General features: G+C 41.0%; 1 protein-coding gene across 1 annotated transcript; it reads right to left on the bottom strand.

Annotated features, from left to right (window-relative positions):
- Positions 1 to 8,728: 8,728 nt before the first annotated feature.
- Positions 8,729 to 14,919, bottom strand: arl8bb (ADP-ribosylation factor-like 8Bb). Its single transcript, XM_004571939.5, has 7 exons — positions 14,671 to 14,919; positions 12,894 to 12,974; positions 12,693 to 12,766; positions 12,467 to 12,560; positions 11,985 to 12,052; positions 11,271 to 11,341; positions 8,729 to 10,647 (listed from the first exon to the last, which is right to left on the bottom strand). Exons 1-7 carry the CDS (start codon positions 14,791 to 14,793, stop codon positions 10,598 to 10,600), a joined length of 561 nt encoding a protein of 186 aa, XP_004571996.1. The 5' UTR covers positions 14,794 to 14,919; the 3' UTR covers positions 8,729 to 10,597.
- Positions 14,920 to 15,119: the final 200 nt, after the last annotated feature.

Genomic DNA, 15,119 nt, shown 5'->3' with positions numbered 1-15,119 from the left:
GCAATAAGCCAGAGAAAGCTACACATGCATTCCACACGCCAGGCCTGTAAACAAGGCACACAATGCAAGTGTCACAGGAAAATGAAAGCCCTCCTTTTTTACAACTATAGGCCACATTTCAGACATAAAAATAGGATATGCTTGGAGACTGAAAAAAAAATCCACAAAAACATTTCTTTTAAAGTGAGAAATAGCCAAGACTGTAAACTATTCAGTGCAAACATATAAACTGGAAAACCTGTTCTGCAGCTTGTCAGTATGGACAACCTCTCTCTGTGTCCATATCCTCTCAGGCTCATACTGTGGGCTCAAGCCAGGAACTTGTCTGTGTGGCTCCAAAGAAAATATAACCAATTTCACAAGAACAAATAATAATTTCCCTCTCATGTTTACTCAGAATTAGCCTCTTGCAGGTGCACATGATGGGAGGAGAACAGGAAGTCTGCAAACATGATTTAATTCTCTTTTCTATTGACATAAAAAGATAGTGCTTTTAATTGTTTCCAAGCATTAGATTTGTTTGCATGCTTAAAATAAGTTACCTCAGCATGTGTAGTGTCTGGACAATGTTAATGCTAAGTTGATGGAAGCTGGAAATGACCCGACTTAGGGCTGCTGGTGAAAAAAAATCTCATCACTCCATTTTTTCTGTTGTTTTTTTGTTTATTGTTTTATTTGTATTCTGTGCAACAGTTAGAATAGAAGATTTGTGCCGCTCGCTTATTAGCTAGCAAGCCAAGTGCAAAGCTACAGCTAGTGCCTGAAAGAGTGGAAACTGAAAGAGACAGCTAGCCTGCTGTCGACATAGCAACCTGAAATTTTACTGTATGTTCTCTAAGTGAAGGAAAAAAGTGTTTTATGACAAATAATAACGCATCAATTTCTGTTTATAACAGAGTTCATTATTATGTTTAAGTCAGAATTCATTGCACTCATTTTCTTAACAGCCTAAAATATGATGCATGCGAGAGACTAGACTACCATCTTAAATGTCAGTTTTTTACTTTTATATGATACCTAAAATTTCAAAACTTCTAGATTAACATGCAGAAAACAGATTTTACTTACTTGTTAAATTTCTCTGCTTTTGGGGTGGCTGCAGCTCAGGAAATAGAGCAGGTCATCTACTATCTGGAAGGTTAGTGGTTCGATCCCGGCTGCTCCAGTTTGTGTGGAATGTGTCCTCGGGCAAGATACTAACTGCACTTTGCTCTGTGTGTGTGTGTATGTTAGACAGAAAGCATTTATATAGGGAAAAAAGTGCTTTGTGTTCTCAGACAGACTATGTAAGAACCAGTCAGTTTAACTTGAAGGTGTCAAACGGTGTCTGATCTTTAAATTTTTGTAGTTTAGCAAATACCTAAATACCACATACTTTAAAGTAGCTCATTTACAAATAATTAAACGTCTGATTTTAAAAAATAAATTTTTCCAACAGTTCAAACTCCTTTAAGAATAATATGAGGAGGTATAAATGGAGTGTAAGGTACAGGGCTTTTTTATTGCCTCTGAGTTCTCATCTGAACTGGCATTTAGTTTTGAGCTCCCAGGCATTGGATCCCTGGCCCGGGTTATTGTTTACCACCAACCAACCTTTATGAAGTGTCACCTTCAGAGGGCATTGTCCTCATTGTGGTCTGACACAATGAGACATTCTGCACCAGAAATAGTAACATGTTCTCATTTCGGAGGCGAATGCCAGCAGCAAGGAAACAACATTCCTGAAAAAACAATAGCGTTCCAGTCCTGCTTCATCATGCTTTTTTATTGAAGGACTCTGCTCTCAAAGACCTGCATATGCTGTGCTCCAGTGCTGTTCTGTATGCAACCTTTAATCAGGCTCCCAGAAATGCTTTTAACTTGGCAACGGAGTGAGTGTGAAGGACATGCTAACTATGTCAAAGAATGTAATTCTTTCTCCGGCTGTGATTGCCATGCCTCATCTCCTTTTCTGTGTAGCCAAACACTTTTCTTCATCAGATCATGTTCAAACACTTCTTTAATTACACCATAACACATAGAAGTGGTTGTATAGGCGAGCGAATTAATGACTGGAAAGTTTGCTTTGGAAAAATCTCAACAACAACACTGCTAAAGCAAAACTACCATTTGCAAACCAGTGCAAGCAAGTCAGCATAATTAAAACGGACAATCCATTAAAGTCACACACTTAGAATACAGTGTGGAAAACATGAACATGTTACAGGAAGGAAAAAAGGATGTCATAGCGAAACTCAGTATCTAGTATGCATTTGAGAGACGTTGCTGTCCCATAGCACGCTTTTCTCTGTTTCCCTCTGCAGGCTGCTTGTAGCTGAAAAGTGTGCATGTCCAGGTAGCTGGCTAAAAGTTGCCAAGTTGCTATTTTTTCCTATGTCTTCATGCGACTGAGGTAACTTGTGCTGCAGCTGTTTCTCATCAGCAAAACTTCAGCCTCTTCATAGTTTATAATGGAGCCCAAACCCAGGGGGACAAATGTTACTTGTACTGTATGAGCAAGAATAAATCATGGTGCTCGAGAGACAGTGCTGTAGATATTTCCCTAAGGTAATCTGAAAAAAATAGAATTCAAACAAATGTAGCCAAGAAGACTGAGTCAGAAGAAGAGCAACAGATCGCCATCTCACAAAACACTGGAGGCTTCTTCATAAATCACTTTTTATCTGGAGCTATGCTAACTCCATCATTGCTGCCGATGCAACTTGACACGCAGTAAGGATGAATATGCACACCGTGTCAGCTTGGAGGTGTAGGGTGTGCCCTGGCAGGGGATCAAACCAAGGTAAGGCTGTACTTACATCTGATTGGCCTCATGTTCTCTGCCAAGGCTACCTGCAGTGCTGATATCAAAGGCAGGCTACCTGGTCTAAATCCAGCTGTCGCTTGGTTTCCAATTCGTTTGAGAACATCTGTCCCTCTCACTGAACTGAGTCCAAAGTCTCATCAAGGCCTTATTTAGAGGAATAAAGGTGGCCTATGATATTTAACTCTTTCTGGCAGCCAGGCTTAGTGCTTGGAGCAATGGAAGTGAAACAACGCTCCATGTTTTTGAAAGGGGAAAAAAATCAGCACGGCTGACCCTTTGCTCATTTGCTACATTGTCTGCACCACATTATTTTGCCCCTATTGTTAATCTTTTTTTTCCCCCTCAACATTCCAGCCTACAGTGCACCATTTGTCCTGTCAGTGCTATCTATTCATGATCCATGGGGGTTTACAGCCATTGTCAACCTGAAGTTACGGTGACTGGAGGATAAAGGAGTCACACGGCCCCTGCAAAGTCCTCTAACACACTCATACCTGGTGCTAAGGCAAACAAAGAGCAGCGGATTCTTCAAGCCTTCAGCTATGAACGCTGGAAGCGCACAGTGAAGACTTCCTTTGTAGGGATTTGGACAACATTTATCAGAAAAGACACATTTTATGGCGACATGCTCTTTTATTCCACTCTTCACAATTGTGTTTGTCATGGTTTAAAGACCTCCCAGGGCATGTTAATGAATAAACCTGCCTAATTACGGTGAGATAGAGAACAGTGTTGTGTTTGCACTACTGGAAACTAATTGTATGCATTGTGTGGGTAGCAATTACCCAATATCTACCCTTGATTTTCAACTAAAAAAAGCCTTTTTTTTTTTCACCTCTCCTGTGTGCTATGTAACAGTTAGCATATTACCTCTTGCTTTCTACTATTGCTGTGCTGCTAGCTACTTAATTTAGCTTAGCTACAGACCGGAAGGAGATGAAAGGAGCCAGATTGGCCCAAACACAGCAAAATTAGATGTCAGCACCTCAAATTATTAGATGTTATAAATCTATATATGTAACACATGCCTAAAAAAACAGTAGTGAATTATGTGTGGGACTATGTCTTAGCCAGGTGCAATGACTTCCTGGAGTCCAGACAACCAATAAAGATTTTTGCGCTCGGAGGAAGATTTTGATGTATTGTTTTGCATTATTAATCACATGTTGAAGGTTGCACATGTGTGGAGCTCCTGAGAGAAGAGGTTCAGGCTTGTGCTCAGTCCCTGCATTACTATTCACCCCACATAGCAAATACACTCCCTTGTTCAAAGAATTACACTCCCTACACCAACTTTTCATTAAATATACATAAATCCAACATGGTTTAATAAAGTGGACTACAGTGAATCTGCCTTAAAACGCAGACTGATAAATACTCAATCTATATGTAAATATGAGGTACACAGGAAAAAAAAAAATCAAAATGCAGTAAAAATGCATTAGCCGCCCTGTTTGATCAGAGTCCCAGGAGCTGAAGTTATGATTTTTAATGGAATCAGAGGAGGGCAGAGTGTCAGAGCCGAGGCAGGGAGGTGAGAGTATGAAAGCATTCACAGGGGAGCTGGCTATCTGAGAGGACACCGGATAACAGAATGGACCTGAAAGATTACTCTCACTGAGTGGAAATGGAATTATTGCATTTGAAGGTCTCAGCAGCTTTTTCGGACTCCTACAATCACGCAAAAAAAAGGTTTATGTCAAATCAAAAACAAGTTTCTCACTTGCAGCTCGAGTACACTCTTAACTACGTGACTAATGAAAATCTCTGTTTCAAGTATAAAGCATGTGTGTTGGTTGAAGCAGTTTTTGTCATATATTTTTACGTTTTACCTGATTAATTGGTTGGAAAAAATAGTAATGAAAGAAAACTTGGTTGTTTCACAAAAATTACAAAAAAAAAAAGAGCCTTGAACAGATAAGTATTAATATAAAATAATATGCCTATTATTAACAATGCCTGCGTACAACCATGCTTGCAGTACCTCGCCCGACGCTAGTAATAGCTTGCTAACATGGTTATGGTGTAAAAGATTGGCATAGCTTCCAGAGCTCAAAAGTCAAGCTATTCTAGTTAATGGCCACCAGTAGGCAATAAGTGGGGTTGCAAAAAGACTTTAGGTCCTATAGAAGTCTATAGGAAATTGCCAGGACCTCCATAAACACTTTGCAGCTCGGTTCGTGTTTTCAGTTGCTAATTTCGGTTTATATTATATATAACAATGAGCTATTTTTAAAATTTTAGTCAGTCTAAGTTTGAGAAAAGAGGATTATCCAAGATATACTCACTGAATGCCAACTTGTAACTGACAAGTTGGCAGCTAATGAGCATATAGCTTCAGTCAGACCCACCCTCATCACCACATTTGATTTAAAAAACACCAAGAGGACACACTCACTCGCTTAAACAAGGTTTTCTCCACAGACTTCTATACAACCAGAATTCTTTTGCAACCAGAGGGATCGCCCCCTGCTGGCCATGAAATAGAATGCAGGTCCACACAGGGAAATGAACTAATAAATGAATCATAGTAGCTACATCTATCATTTAGTGTCATCTATGGCGTAAACGAGAAACCAGGCATGATGAATGAGTGGTGGTTCTGACTGTGAAACGTTCACTGGTTATTACTGTAAAGTTATTATTTATTGAGCACACACTGGGAAATCTCCCTTCTGATTCTAATAATAACCATAATTTCCTAAATGAATTTCATATTCAGTCAATATAACAAATTCAGTCAACAATATAAAATAGAGAATAAAGACAATAAATAAAAACAGGAAACATTAACTTAGCTTACAGAATGAGGGAGCGCAATGCCTTTTTTTCACAGACAATACGACCAAATTCTTTTGCATCCCAGGAGTCGCCCCCTTCTGGATATTAAAAAGAAAGCAAGGTGGGTCACTTCTACATACAATAAATTCTTTTGGTGTGAAAATTTAATTTTGTATTTAATTTAACCAAGTAATCAGTGGCTTCATAGTGTAGTACTTTACATATTTAACAAACAAGTGAGGGATCCCATACTCAGTCCCTGGAGGAGACTCAAATCCCCTGGAGGTTATATCAGGATGTAAAGATCTGCCAAATCAAATATATGGCTCTACCTGCTGTGGTGCCTGCTTGTGAATAAGTATCTCCTGAGAGGAGCTTTCATTTATCTAACAAAGTTTCATTAAAGAGAAAAAAAAGTCTAATGAGATTGCTTAACCACAACTAATTTGACTCAAACACTCACTCATGTATCCACACTAATAAACATTCATAAAAGGCTGGGGTAAAACAGCTAAGTGCAGGAATGCAGTTGTCTATGGAGCCCCATTAAGCTGGGTTACTACAGGGTGTGTGTGTGTGCACGTCACCATCTGTCTTTTACAGGGTGCCGAGCACTAAGGATGGTGATATGTACCATGCAGCTCTGTATGAATCATGTGACATTCCACACATAGTGATTAGTGCCAAATTACGGTCCGCACAGGGAACTGAATGAAGTGCTTGCAGATGCCTGTCAATGCTGAGCTCCAAACCTCTAATCCCAACACTATAGTTTTAACAACTTTGGAACACATTATTTATGTATCATAAAACAAGCTTTTCAGATCCCTGGACAAATTGCCCCACACTTAGCTCAGCTAAACACAGTGATACTCTGCCCTCGCTGCTGTCACATGAACAAAGCAGTCTGACAAAGACCTGGAAAAAAAATCTGAAATATGAAAGTCAGGAGTCCAGGAGTTGGTTGACTTACATACGTACTCAGCGTGTGGTGGTTTGAATTTGAGTTTTCTATCATTTTCATGCCATACATCTTTGTAACTGAGCTGAAGTTTAGATTTAATAGCTTGTTGTTTAAAACTCATATCAACACAGATGCTGTAAATCAGACACGAAACAACCGTGACCTCCTTGAACTACATGTTCTCAGCTCCAGGATTTAGTGAGATGCTCCATGGGTGCGCTGCAAATGCTGTATATTATAAACAGCATGACCTAAAAGTCTAAATGCTGGAAGTGAACTAAATATTATTACAGCCCTGTCTGGAAGACATAAAAACAGTTTATAATGACACCAAGGTAGAGGAAGAAGGAAGGAAGGAAGGAAATGGGAACGCTCTTGCTTTTATAGGGATAGTTCAGTCGTCACTAATGCTTCAGTGGAACCAGCTAAATAAACTCAGCGTGCTTATGACTGTACGTCAGGAGGAAGTTATCCTGTAACTGGGCAGATATTTAATATTTCCCCTTTTTAAAACGGATAAAAGTGCAACACTGTCTCCATGTTTGGAAAGGAAAGCGCAGGATTCCATACACATGCAGTATGCTTCAAAGTGAACCTGTTATTCACATTTATACATGGAGTATTTTATAGACAAGACGCTGAATGGATGTCAGATAGCTGTAGAGCAGCCCAGTTGCATTGTCATTAATTAGGAAAGTTTAAGCTCATTAAGCTCAGAGTTGTAGCTGTGAAGTAGAGAGAAAGCAAATCATATTTGCAGGAACACTGAGGAATTCTTCTCATTAGAGCTCCTGTAATTTGGCTGACGATCATTCACAGGGCAAGCTCACAAGTTTGTACACACAAGAAATGCCAACAATGCTGCAGTGGCGGGTAGTGTATTACAGCATGGGTGAACTAGTAACAGGATGCAGCTACGCTAAGAGTTTGCCACGCCTTTAGGTCGTCTGTGTGACCTTCCCTCTGTGGTTTGTAAGCACTGCACAATCCCAACAGCAACTGTAAACCGCAGACGCACATACCTAAAGACCCCATGTGGACACTCACACCCTGCGTTTCTCCGCCGGAAAACACCTGGATCTCTCCGCACCTTCTGACTGCAGTAAATGCCAGATGGTGTTCATTAAACGCTGCATTTAAGAAATGAGATTAATTAAGGTGTTCCAGCTTGAACGGCACAGGCCCGCGATCACCGTTCGCTTTATTGCCCCCTAGTTTGCAACGCCCTCCCGGCGTTTGCCTTAACGTTATGGGTGTTACATTTCTTTGCATAATAGTTAATTTGCTGCCAAGAAACACAGAGGTGCTAATCTTCTATTACACAATAGCGGTAAAACAATATATCCACAAACGTAGCACCAAGTTTTTCTTTTGTACATTAGGGGGATCGAGTTTTATTTTGTTTTTATATAGGAGCCTCTCTTCTGTGAAACCAGTTCCCAAATCTTCTCTACTTTTAAGATTACGCTTAAAACTTTGTTTTGATAAAACTTATATTTAGTGCATCATGGGAAGCCACCAGCCCAGAGTGTTTCTTCTAAACTCACTGTATGTTTATACACCACTCTAGATTTAATCATTAGTCATTATTAATGTCTTGCTCTCTTCCACAGGGTCTCCTCTCCTTCAGCCAGATGGCAGATGGTCACTCCTCCCTGAGCCTGGTTCTGCTGGAGGTTCCTTCCTATTAAAAGGGAGTTTTTCCTTCTCACCATCACCAAGTGCTTGCTCACTGGGGACAGCTGATTGTTGGGGTTTCCTCTCTATTACTGTAGGGTCTCTACCTTAATATATAAAGATCTTTGAGGTGACTGTTGTTGTGATTTAGTGCTATGTAAATAAAATCAAATTTAACTGAATGAAAGATGAAAAATATGGCATGATTATTGTGATCACATACACTTTGTCTCATTCTAAATGTCTGCCAATAATAAATATATATTTCCAGTGCTATGGACGACTCAAAGAAATAACCTTTGAGTTAAGAGTTTACTCCAGAGTCCCAGGGCAGAGGAAAGCCGCAGCACAATGCAGCAGAACAAACCCTCTGACAAACCTAGGAGTGTTTAAGAAACACTAAACCTCCAGCTTTGCAAAGTCCTCTGCTTCCATCTAGTGGCAAAACATTTATAGACAATCCACACACACGCACAAAATAAGTGATGCCACACTTGAAATCCTTAAAAATAAAAACAAATTTATTAGCAATCACAGGGAAAGAATGCATGACATCTACAGAGCATTTGTTGGAATAAAAACGCCAACTTCTTATTTACAAAGTCTGCAGTTGAATGTGAATAAGTTGAGCACATGCACATACAAATTGCAAATAGGCTAGATTATTACACAGTTAACAAAAGCTTTCCCCAAATTTCCCATACAGTCACCAGATTATACAGCCCCTCACCGCTGCTGTGGTCCCAACAATCGACATCTATGATTACGACGATTTCCAACAGACGCTGAAAAACAATGTGAGACGACGGAGCGTGATGGACTTGTCGACGGTATTGCAGTGAAATACACGAGCCGAGCAGGCCTACATACAAATATGGGAGCAGAAGGAATAGGTCACTTTAAACTGGGGGGGAGGGGGGCATAGAAAACCAGAAGAAAAAGACATTTCATAGTGATGTACTGGCCAAGCAGGGGGTGGATTAATAGTATACAGTGCTCATACTTTTTGTTTTCTTTAACCGGGGGGTCATTGTCTTTTCGCTGCAAGGACACTGCTCGTCAATCAATATGTCGTTTTCTGAGGACACAGTACTGTCCTTGGACTGCTAAGGCTTTCACAAGAGCAAGAAAAAAGAAAATCAGACATCAGGACTCGGATAAGAGTATCGCAAAGAATGGACGACATCAAGCATTCAACACTCTGAACTCATAGACTGCCCTCTGTTCTCAGTGTGCTCCATCATCACAGCTAACACTGCCTTCCACTTATCCAACTCAAACAAGAAGATTATGGACACACAGACTCGGGCACGCCCACGCTGCGCTCAGACTGAGAACGACCTGAGAACTGCAAGCAAAAGTTACGCTTCAAAAAGCTACATAAGAATTCACAGCCTGCAGGCTTCAAAGTACCCAGCAACCAAACATGTAACATTGTCTCACTCGCTCGTCACTCATTCATTACTTCATCCTCAGCGTTAGCCCGCCACTGCCTTTTTCCTCAGACGTCGTAATGCGTTTGTGTGATTACAAAACAGAATGAGATTGTCGAGAGGCGGCGTTAAGTGTAATCAAGGGATTTCTGCTGTGTCTGTACTGAGTGTTTGTTTATAATAGAGGCTTCAAAAAGTGCGTTGGGCAATAACTGTCTGATCGGGAACGCTCTCAGCTGAAGGCACTTAAAACTTTGCTCAGGATTGTTGCCCCAGACGCAGCCGCCACTTAAAGTCTTACCTTCTATTGATCGTTATGTTACGTGTAAACTTTGATTCAAGTCATTTATTAGAACAGTGCTTCCATACACCAGCAAATAAAAACGCAGGCTACATTGCTAAAGAGATTATCAGGAATTGAAGGCATTTAGCACAAGTGACCATCATCATCATCACCATTTGGCAAATAACTGTTTAAAAACTACAATCGCACAATGTCACGTAAACACCAAATGTTGACAGGCAACAGAGCACATGTTTGATTGTGGGATTAGAGGAGCTCCATCCTAATGTAGCTGGGGAACAGTATACTGCAACATTTAAAAGAAAAACTCCATGATGTACACAGACCCACATCATGTCTGTAATGATGAGCGATAAGGCATGATGGGTATGAACAATCCACCTGCTAGCACAGTAGTGAGACAACTTTTCAAGACTCCAGGTGGTTTTGGGGTGGTGGTAGTGCTGTACAGGGGGAGGCTACACATCTATGGTAGTGTAGTGGATGGTGCGCGTGGTGACAGTAGTGAGCGGAGAGAGCTGGAATACGTCACAGAGGCAGTGGAAGGGGTTGACTGTCAAGGACCCATGACCGTAAAGTGGGGCTGAGGCCAGAGCTGCGACCGGGAGGGAGAGGAGGGCGGGGCTTTACTTTCAGCTTCTCCGTGACTTTGAATGCTGGATGAGCCACTGCAGTGTGATATCTGCAGGTGGAGGAGGAACAGTCAACAGATCTTTAACACCCAAGCAAACACTATCTGTGAAGCATTAGGCAGTACACTTAAACTGATGAGGGCCACAATGGATTTCTTGGTCTGCTCACTTTATTAATTTCTTTGTATCATAAATGCTATTCCTTTATGCATGTGTTCATCCCTTCTACATCAGATTGTTTTGCTGTTTAAGCTGTCTTCTGCACAGCACTTTAATCAGCATGACAGACAAAAGGAAACCACAAGATATCAACCAAATCCACCCTGAAGGCTGAAAGAGGACCTAACTGACAACTATAAAGAGTAGTTCTGCATGCTATGCCTCTCTATCATCTAGAATAATACCTGGTTAGAATATGAGAACAAATCATAATCCATATCAACAGACTAAATACTTTATGTAACTGCCTACATCCCGTGTATACCGAGCTTCATTTCAGTTATGCTGCATTAAAGATAATGCCAAGATAACGTCATTTTCAACAGAATAGTCACAGCACTGCCAACAATGCCTGACATTAACCTGAGACTGAAAATGAAGGTTAAGTTGATTCAAGTTCTTTTAAACCCCTGAATGATCATTTCATGACTTCCACAAATCCTCAGATACTTACCTATGTTGTCTTTCTCTTTGCAGGACACAGAGTAGCAGCAGATCTCTCGGTCCTGAATGGCAGATAGATTCCTGTAATGAGGAAAGTGAGAAATGTGAAATTCAAATGGTAGTAGTCCATGGACACGTGACCACCGCATCAGTCACTAGCTTATCTTACAGATTGACATTCGCAAAAAATCCCATAGACTGTATAAACTGCAATGTTACCCATCAACTTCTCAAGTCCAGTTTTCAAGAATTGACCTGGTTTGGTTTCTTGAACCATGATGAGCAAGAGGTAGATCTGACTGAGAAACCAAGCACACTGTACGCATGTACAGTGTGAAGCCCCGCCCTAAAGCACACCCTACTTTATCATACAAATTAATAATTGTGACCGTAAATTACAAATTTTACATGAAAGTGGATTGAATTATTTTAATGAAACTAGTGAGGGGATCATAAACTCATAAGAAAATTGTTTACTCAGGTCACAGCAATTGAGGAGTATGGAAATGTTCTCATGGACCTCTGTACATGATATATTTTTGCAAACAAGGACCCCTGCTGGCTATCAGAAAGAATGCAGTGGCCTCAATTTTCAAACTTGTACTTCATGCTCATCTTAGAAAAAGTCTATGGGGTTATTAGGAATCATCAAACACTGGTCAAGTAGACACTTATTATGTAAAAACACCACTAACAGAACATTTGGCAGGAGTTCATTTCTTACATTTTTTCAATAAGCTGCTTCTCATCAAGTGCATTGGGTAGGTCTCGTTTGTTACCAAGGACTAGCACCTGGAAAAGAAAGACAGGGCTGATCAATACCTAATGCAGCAATGTATCAGCATCTCTCTCTTCAGATGCCTCAACCATCACACAATCTTTACTGTTAAGGCAAAATAAACTGCCTGCGTGAAGTGCTGAGTCGAGGAAGCAGGAAATCTTATGGATTCATCAAATCGCACTCTGTCAACTCAATGAAAAAAAAATAAAAAATACATCCATAATTCAAGCTCTGTTTCATATTACCAACAAGTGTAACATCATCAAGCCTGAGTCACTGCATCTAATGGCTTTCTGCAATTGCTAACTATGACTTTAATGACTGCTTGTGACTGTCACTGGATCCTGATCATCGAGTGCTTGCTGTAACACCACAAGCTTCTGGTGTTTTAAAAAAAAAAAAAAAATTAACAAGAGGTCTCTTACTGGAATTCCTTGTAGCTGTGGTTTGTCTAAAAGGTTGTGCAGTTCATTTCTGGAAGCTTCTATCTTCTCTCGGTCTGCTGCGTCCACCATGTAACTAAGGATGGGGAGAGATAATCAAATTAGAGCTCACTGAAACAAGGCATTTCTGAATATTAATGTGCAATTTGCTACATTTTTCATGCAGCCACAAAGGGAACATGTTGTACCTTTTTGGCAACACACTTACACAATAGCATTGACTCCTCTACAGTAGCGCTCCCACATGCTTCTGAAGCGGGGCTGTCCACCTATGTCCCATATCTGACGCAAGAAAGCACAAAATTGAGTCAGAAACGACACACACACCATTTTATCTGTAAACATTGTAAATAGTCCCATTTACATTTTTACTTAGCAACCAGCTGCATACCCATTTTTGCTAGCTTACCTTTATTGTCACGTTGCCTTTAGTAACCTTCCGCATGTTGAAACCAACTGTGGGGATCATGTCTTCACTGAACTGTCCTGACTGCACGAGACAAATAGCAGACAAAGGACAATCTCATATTAGTCAAGACTGCATGCTTCCTTTTTGAAGTCAGCATGCTTTAATCTGATCTAAAAGCCACATGAAAAACACTGTGCACACTAGTCACTTCTGTGCACGATTAAATTAGGAAATAATTGAATTACAAGGGTTATTTTCTTCTAGCTGAATTTGAGCATTTGCCATTTTAACTACATGAATCATAAGATGAGGGGTGGTATGCTTTGGCTCTCAAGGTCTCCCACTTTCTTCACACTTGCCTTTCAATGTACTTTGTTTCACAGCTTTACCCAATCTGTGTGTTTTTGAATGCTTAGCATGAGGTTGCATTCTGTACTGAGTCCCATGAGGTTCTGATCTCAAAGATTTGTTTCACCCACTGACAAAGAAAAAAAAACATTTATGTAGTCTACATCCTGAAGAGCATTCTTGTCCCATGCAGCCACAAGATGTGATCACCTGACCTGGTGATTATGCCCAACAACCAACCTTTGACAGACTTTTGATTATCCTTTGTTTATGTATATTCACATCTTTAGCCTGGCCACTTTTAACTTAATATCCAAGAATCCAAATACTTTTGAAGCCCTCAACTCTGACACACTATGACGTGGCACTTGGATGTACGTTATTATTTCAAACTAAACATGCAGGAACAGAGAACCAAAACAACAAAAATGTGTAAACTGCTCACATACCTCCTGTAATAACCACGCTTTCTGATACCAACCTTTGCACCGTGATCACACATTCCACAGGTTTAAAGCACCAAATACCTTAATTCTAAATGGGAAACTGTTTTGGTCAGTACAACACAGTCTTACATCGACTGAGGTCATGACTCAGCAGTGAGAACTTTGTACGTTTAGAAAGAAGCGAGGAAAATGTATAAGAGGTCAACAGATTTACATATGCAAAAAGGTCTAAACTGTCATGTATGCAATCAATGTGTGAGGGAAAATGGCTCGAGACCTTAAAATGACACAATCAAACGTGGAATCATCACTAACCTCACATCCGCCCACAGCTGTCACTGTGACTGTCAGACACAACAACAAAGTGAGGGGTTAACTTTTATAGCGTCCACGCTGCCTGCTGCATGACAACAAGCCATAAAAATACAACTCAAACGAAAGTGGGAGGACTGCTCTTGTTAGCTTAGAGGATGTCACTTTGAAAGATTAGGAAATATTTTGATGACAGACTATGCAAGTATTCGCAGCTGGCAGCCTGCAGCCATGATTACTCAAGTGTCGTCGTCCCCGGTACACCCTGCTAGCAACATGACGAGGCAGACTGTGTTCAAAACCAAATAACAGCCCGTGTTGTCGACATACCGCTTGTGTTGACACATTGGCAGCAACGAAAGCACTGACGGCTCCGTTCACATGACCGTTTCACACGTAAGCGCATATCATACCAACCAAGTTCGTCACCGCAGCTAGCAAAACAACGACAGGGAGTACCGCAGCTAATGCTGCAGCTACTGCGGTACACTTGTAGCTTTGCGACCCGGCTAAGCAGCCATGTCGCATTGTCTTTAGAAGTTACGGTGTAGAAATGCAGACAAGTTAAAGTTATACACAGCACGTACTGAAACCTCCTTCTGCGACCTATATAAGGTAACAGCCTGGGCCCGCACTGTGACTGTGCGACTTCGCAATCGTCAGCTGCTTACCGCTATCACATTGACGAATGTGGTTTTTCCGGAGTACTGAAGTCCCACTAAAGTAAGCTCCATCTCTTCTTTCCAAAAGAGGGACCTGAACCAGTCCAAGAGCCTGTTTATAAGGGCCAGCATCTCGTATGAAACTGTAGTCGCAAGTCTATGCGGCCGTCAGGATGGAAATTGGGAAGCGGCGTTCACAGGAAGCAGCTAGCTGCTTTGTCATATCATGTGATCCTGGCGACAGGAGAAGTGATTCTCTTCTTCTTCTGAGGGGTTTTAATGGCACCTTATGTGGTGCACTACTGCCATCTCCTGGAGAAACCCTGTCCAGGCTGTCAGGTCTGGTGCACAGTGATGCCCTTCCTGCTCCGGTATGATCTTTACTCCTGCTACTCTTTCCTTGTATCATGTCACAGTCAAAGTTCCTGTGACTAACATGCGCGTGCTCTGTTGTTTAT

This window comes from Maylandia zebra, linkage group LG5 (assembly GCF_041146795.1).
Source record: "Maylandia zebra isolate NMK-2024a linkage group LG5, Mzebra_GT3a, whole genome shotgun sequence".
Taxonomy (NCBI): Eukaryota; Metazoa; Chordata; class Actinopteri; order Cichliformes; family Cichlidae; genus Maylandia; species Maylandia zebra.
Note: the sequence above shows the minus strand (reverse complement) of the source record. Positions and strands in the feature narration are given on the sequence as shown.

Bases quoted from the DNA above. Each gene is read 5' to 3' on its own strand.
- arl8bb (XM_004571939.5), bottom strand. From the start codon at position 14,793: ATGCTGGCCCTTATAAACAGGCTCTTGGACTGGTTCAGGTCCCTCTTT. The intron at 12,561-12,692 runs GTAAGTGTGTTG...CCCCATCCTTAG, and splicing joins AGAGGAGTCAATGCTATTGT to TTACATGGTGGACGCAGCAG. The intron at 12,053-12,466 runs GTAAGAGACCTC...TTTCTTTTCCAG, and splicing joins CACAGCTACAAGGAATTCCA to GTGCTAGTCCTTGGTAACAA.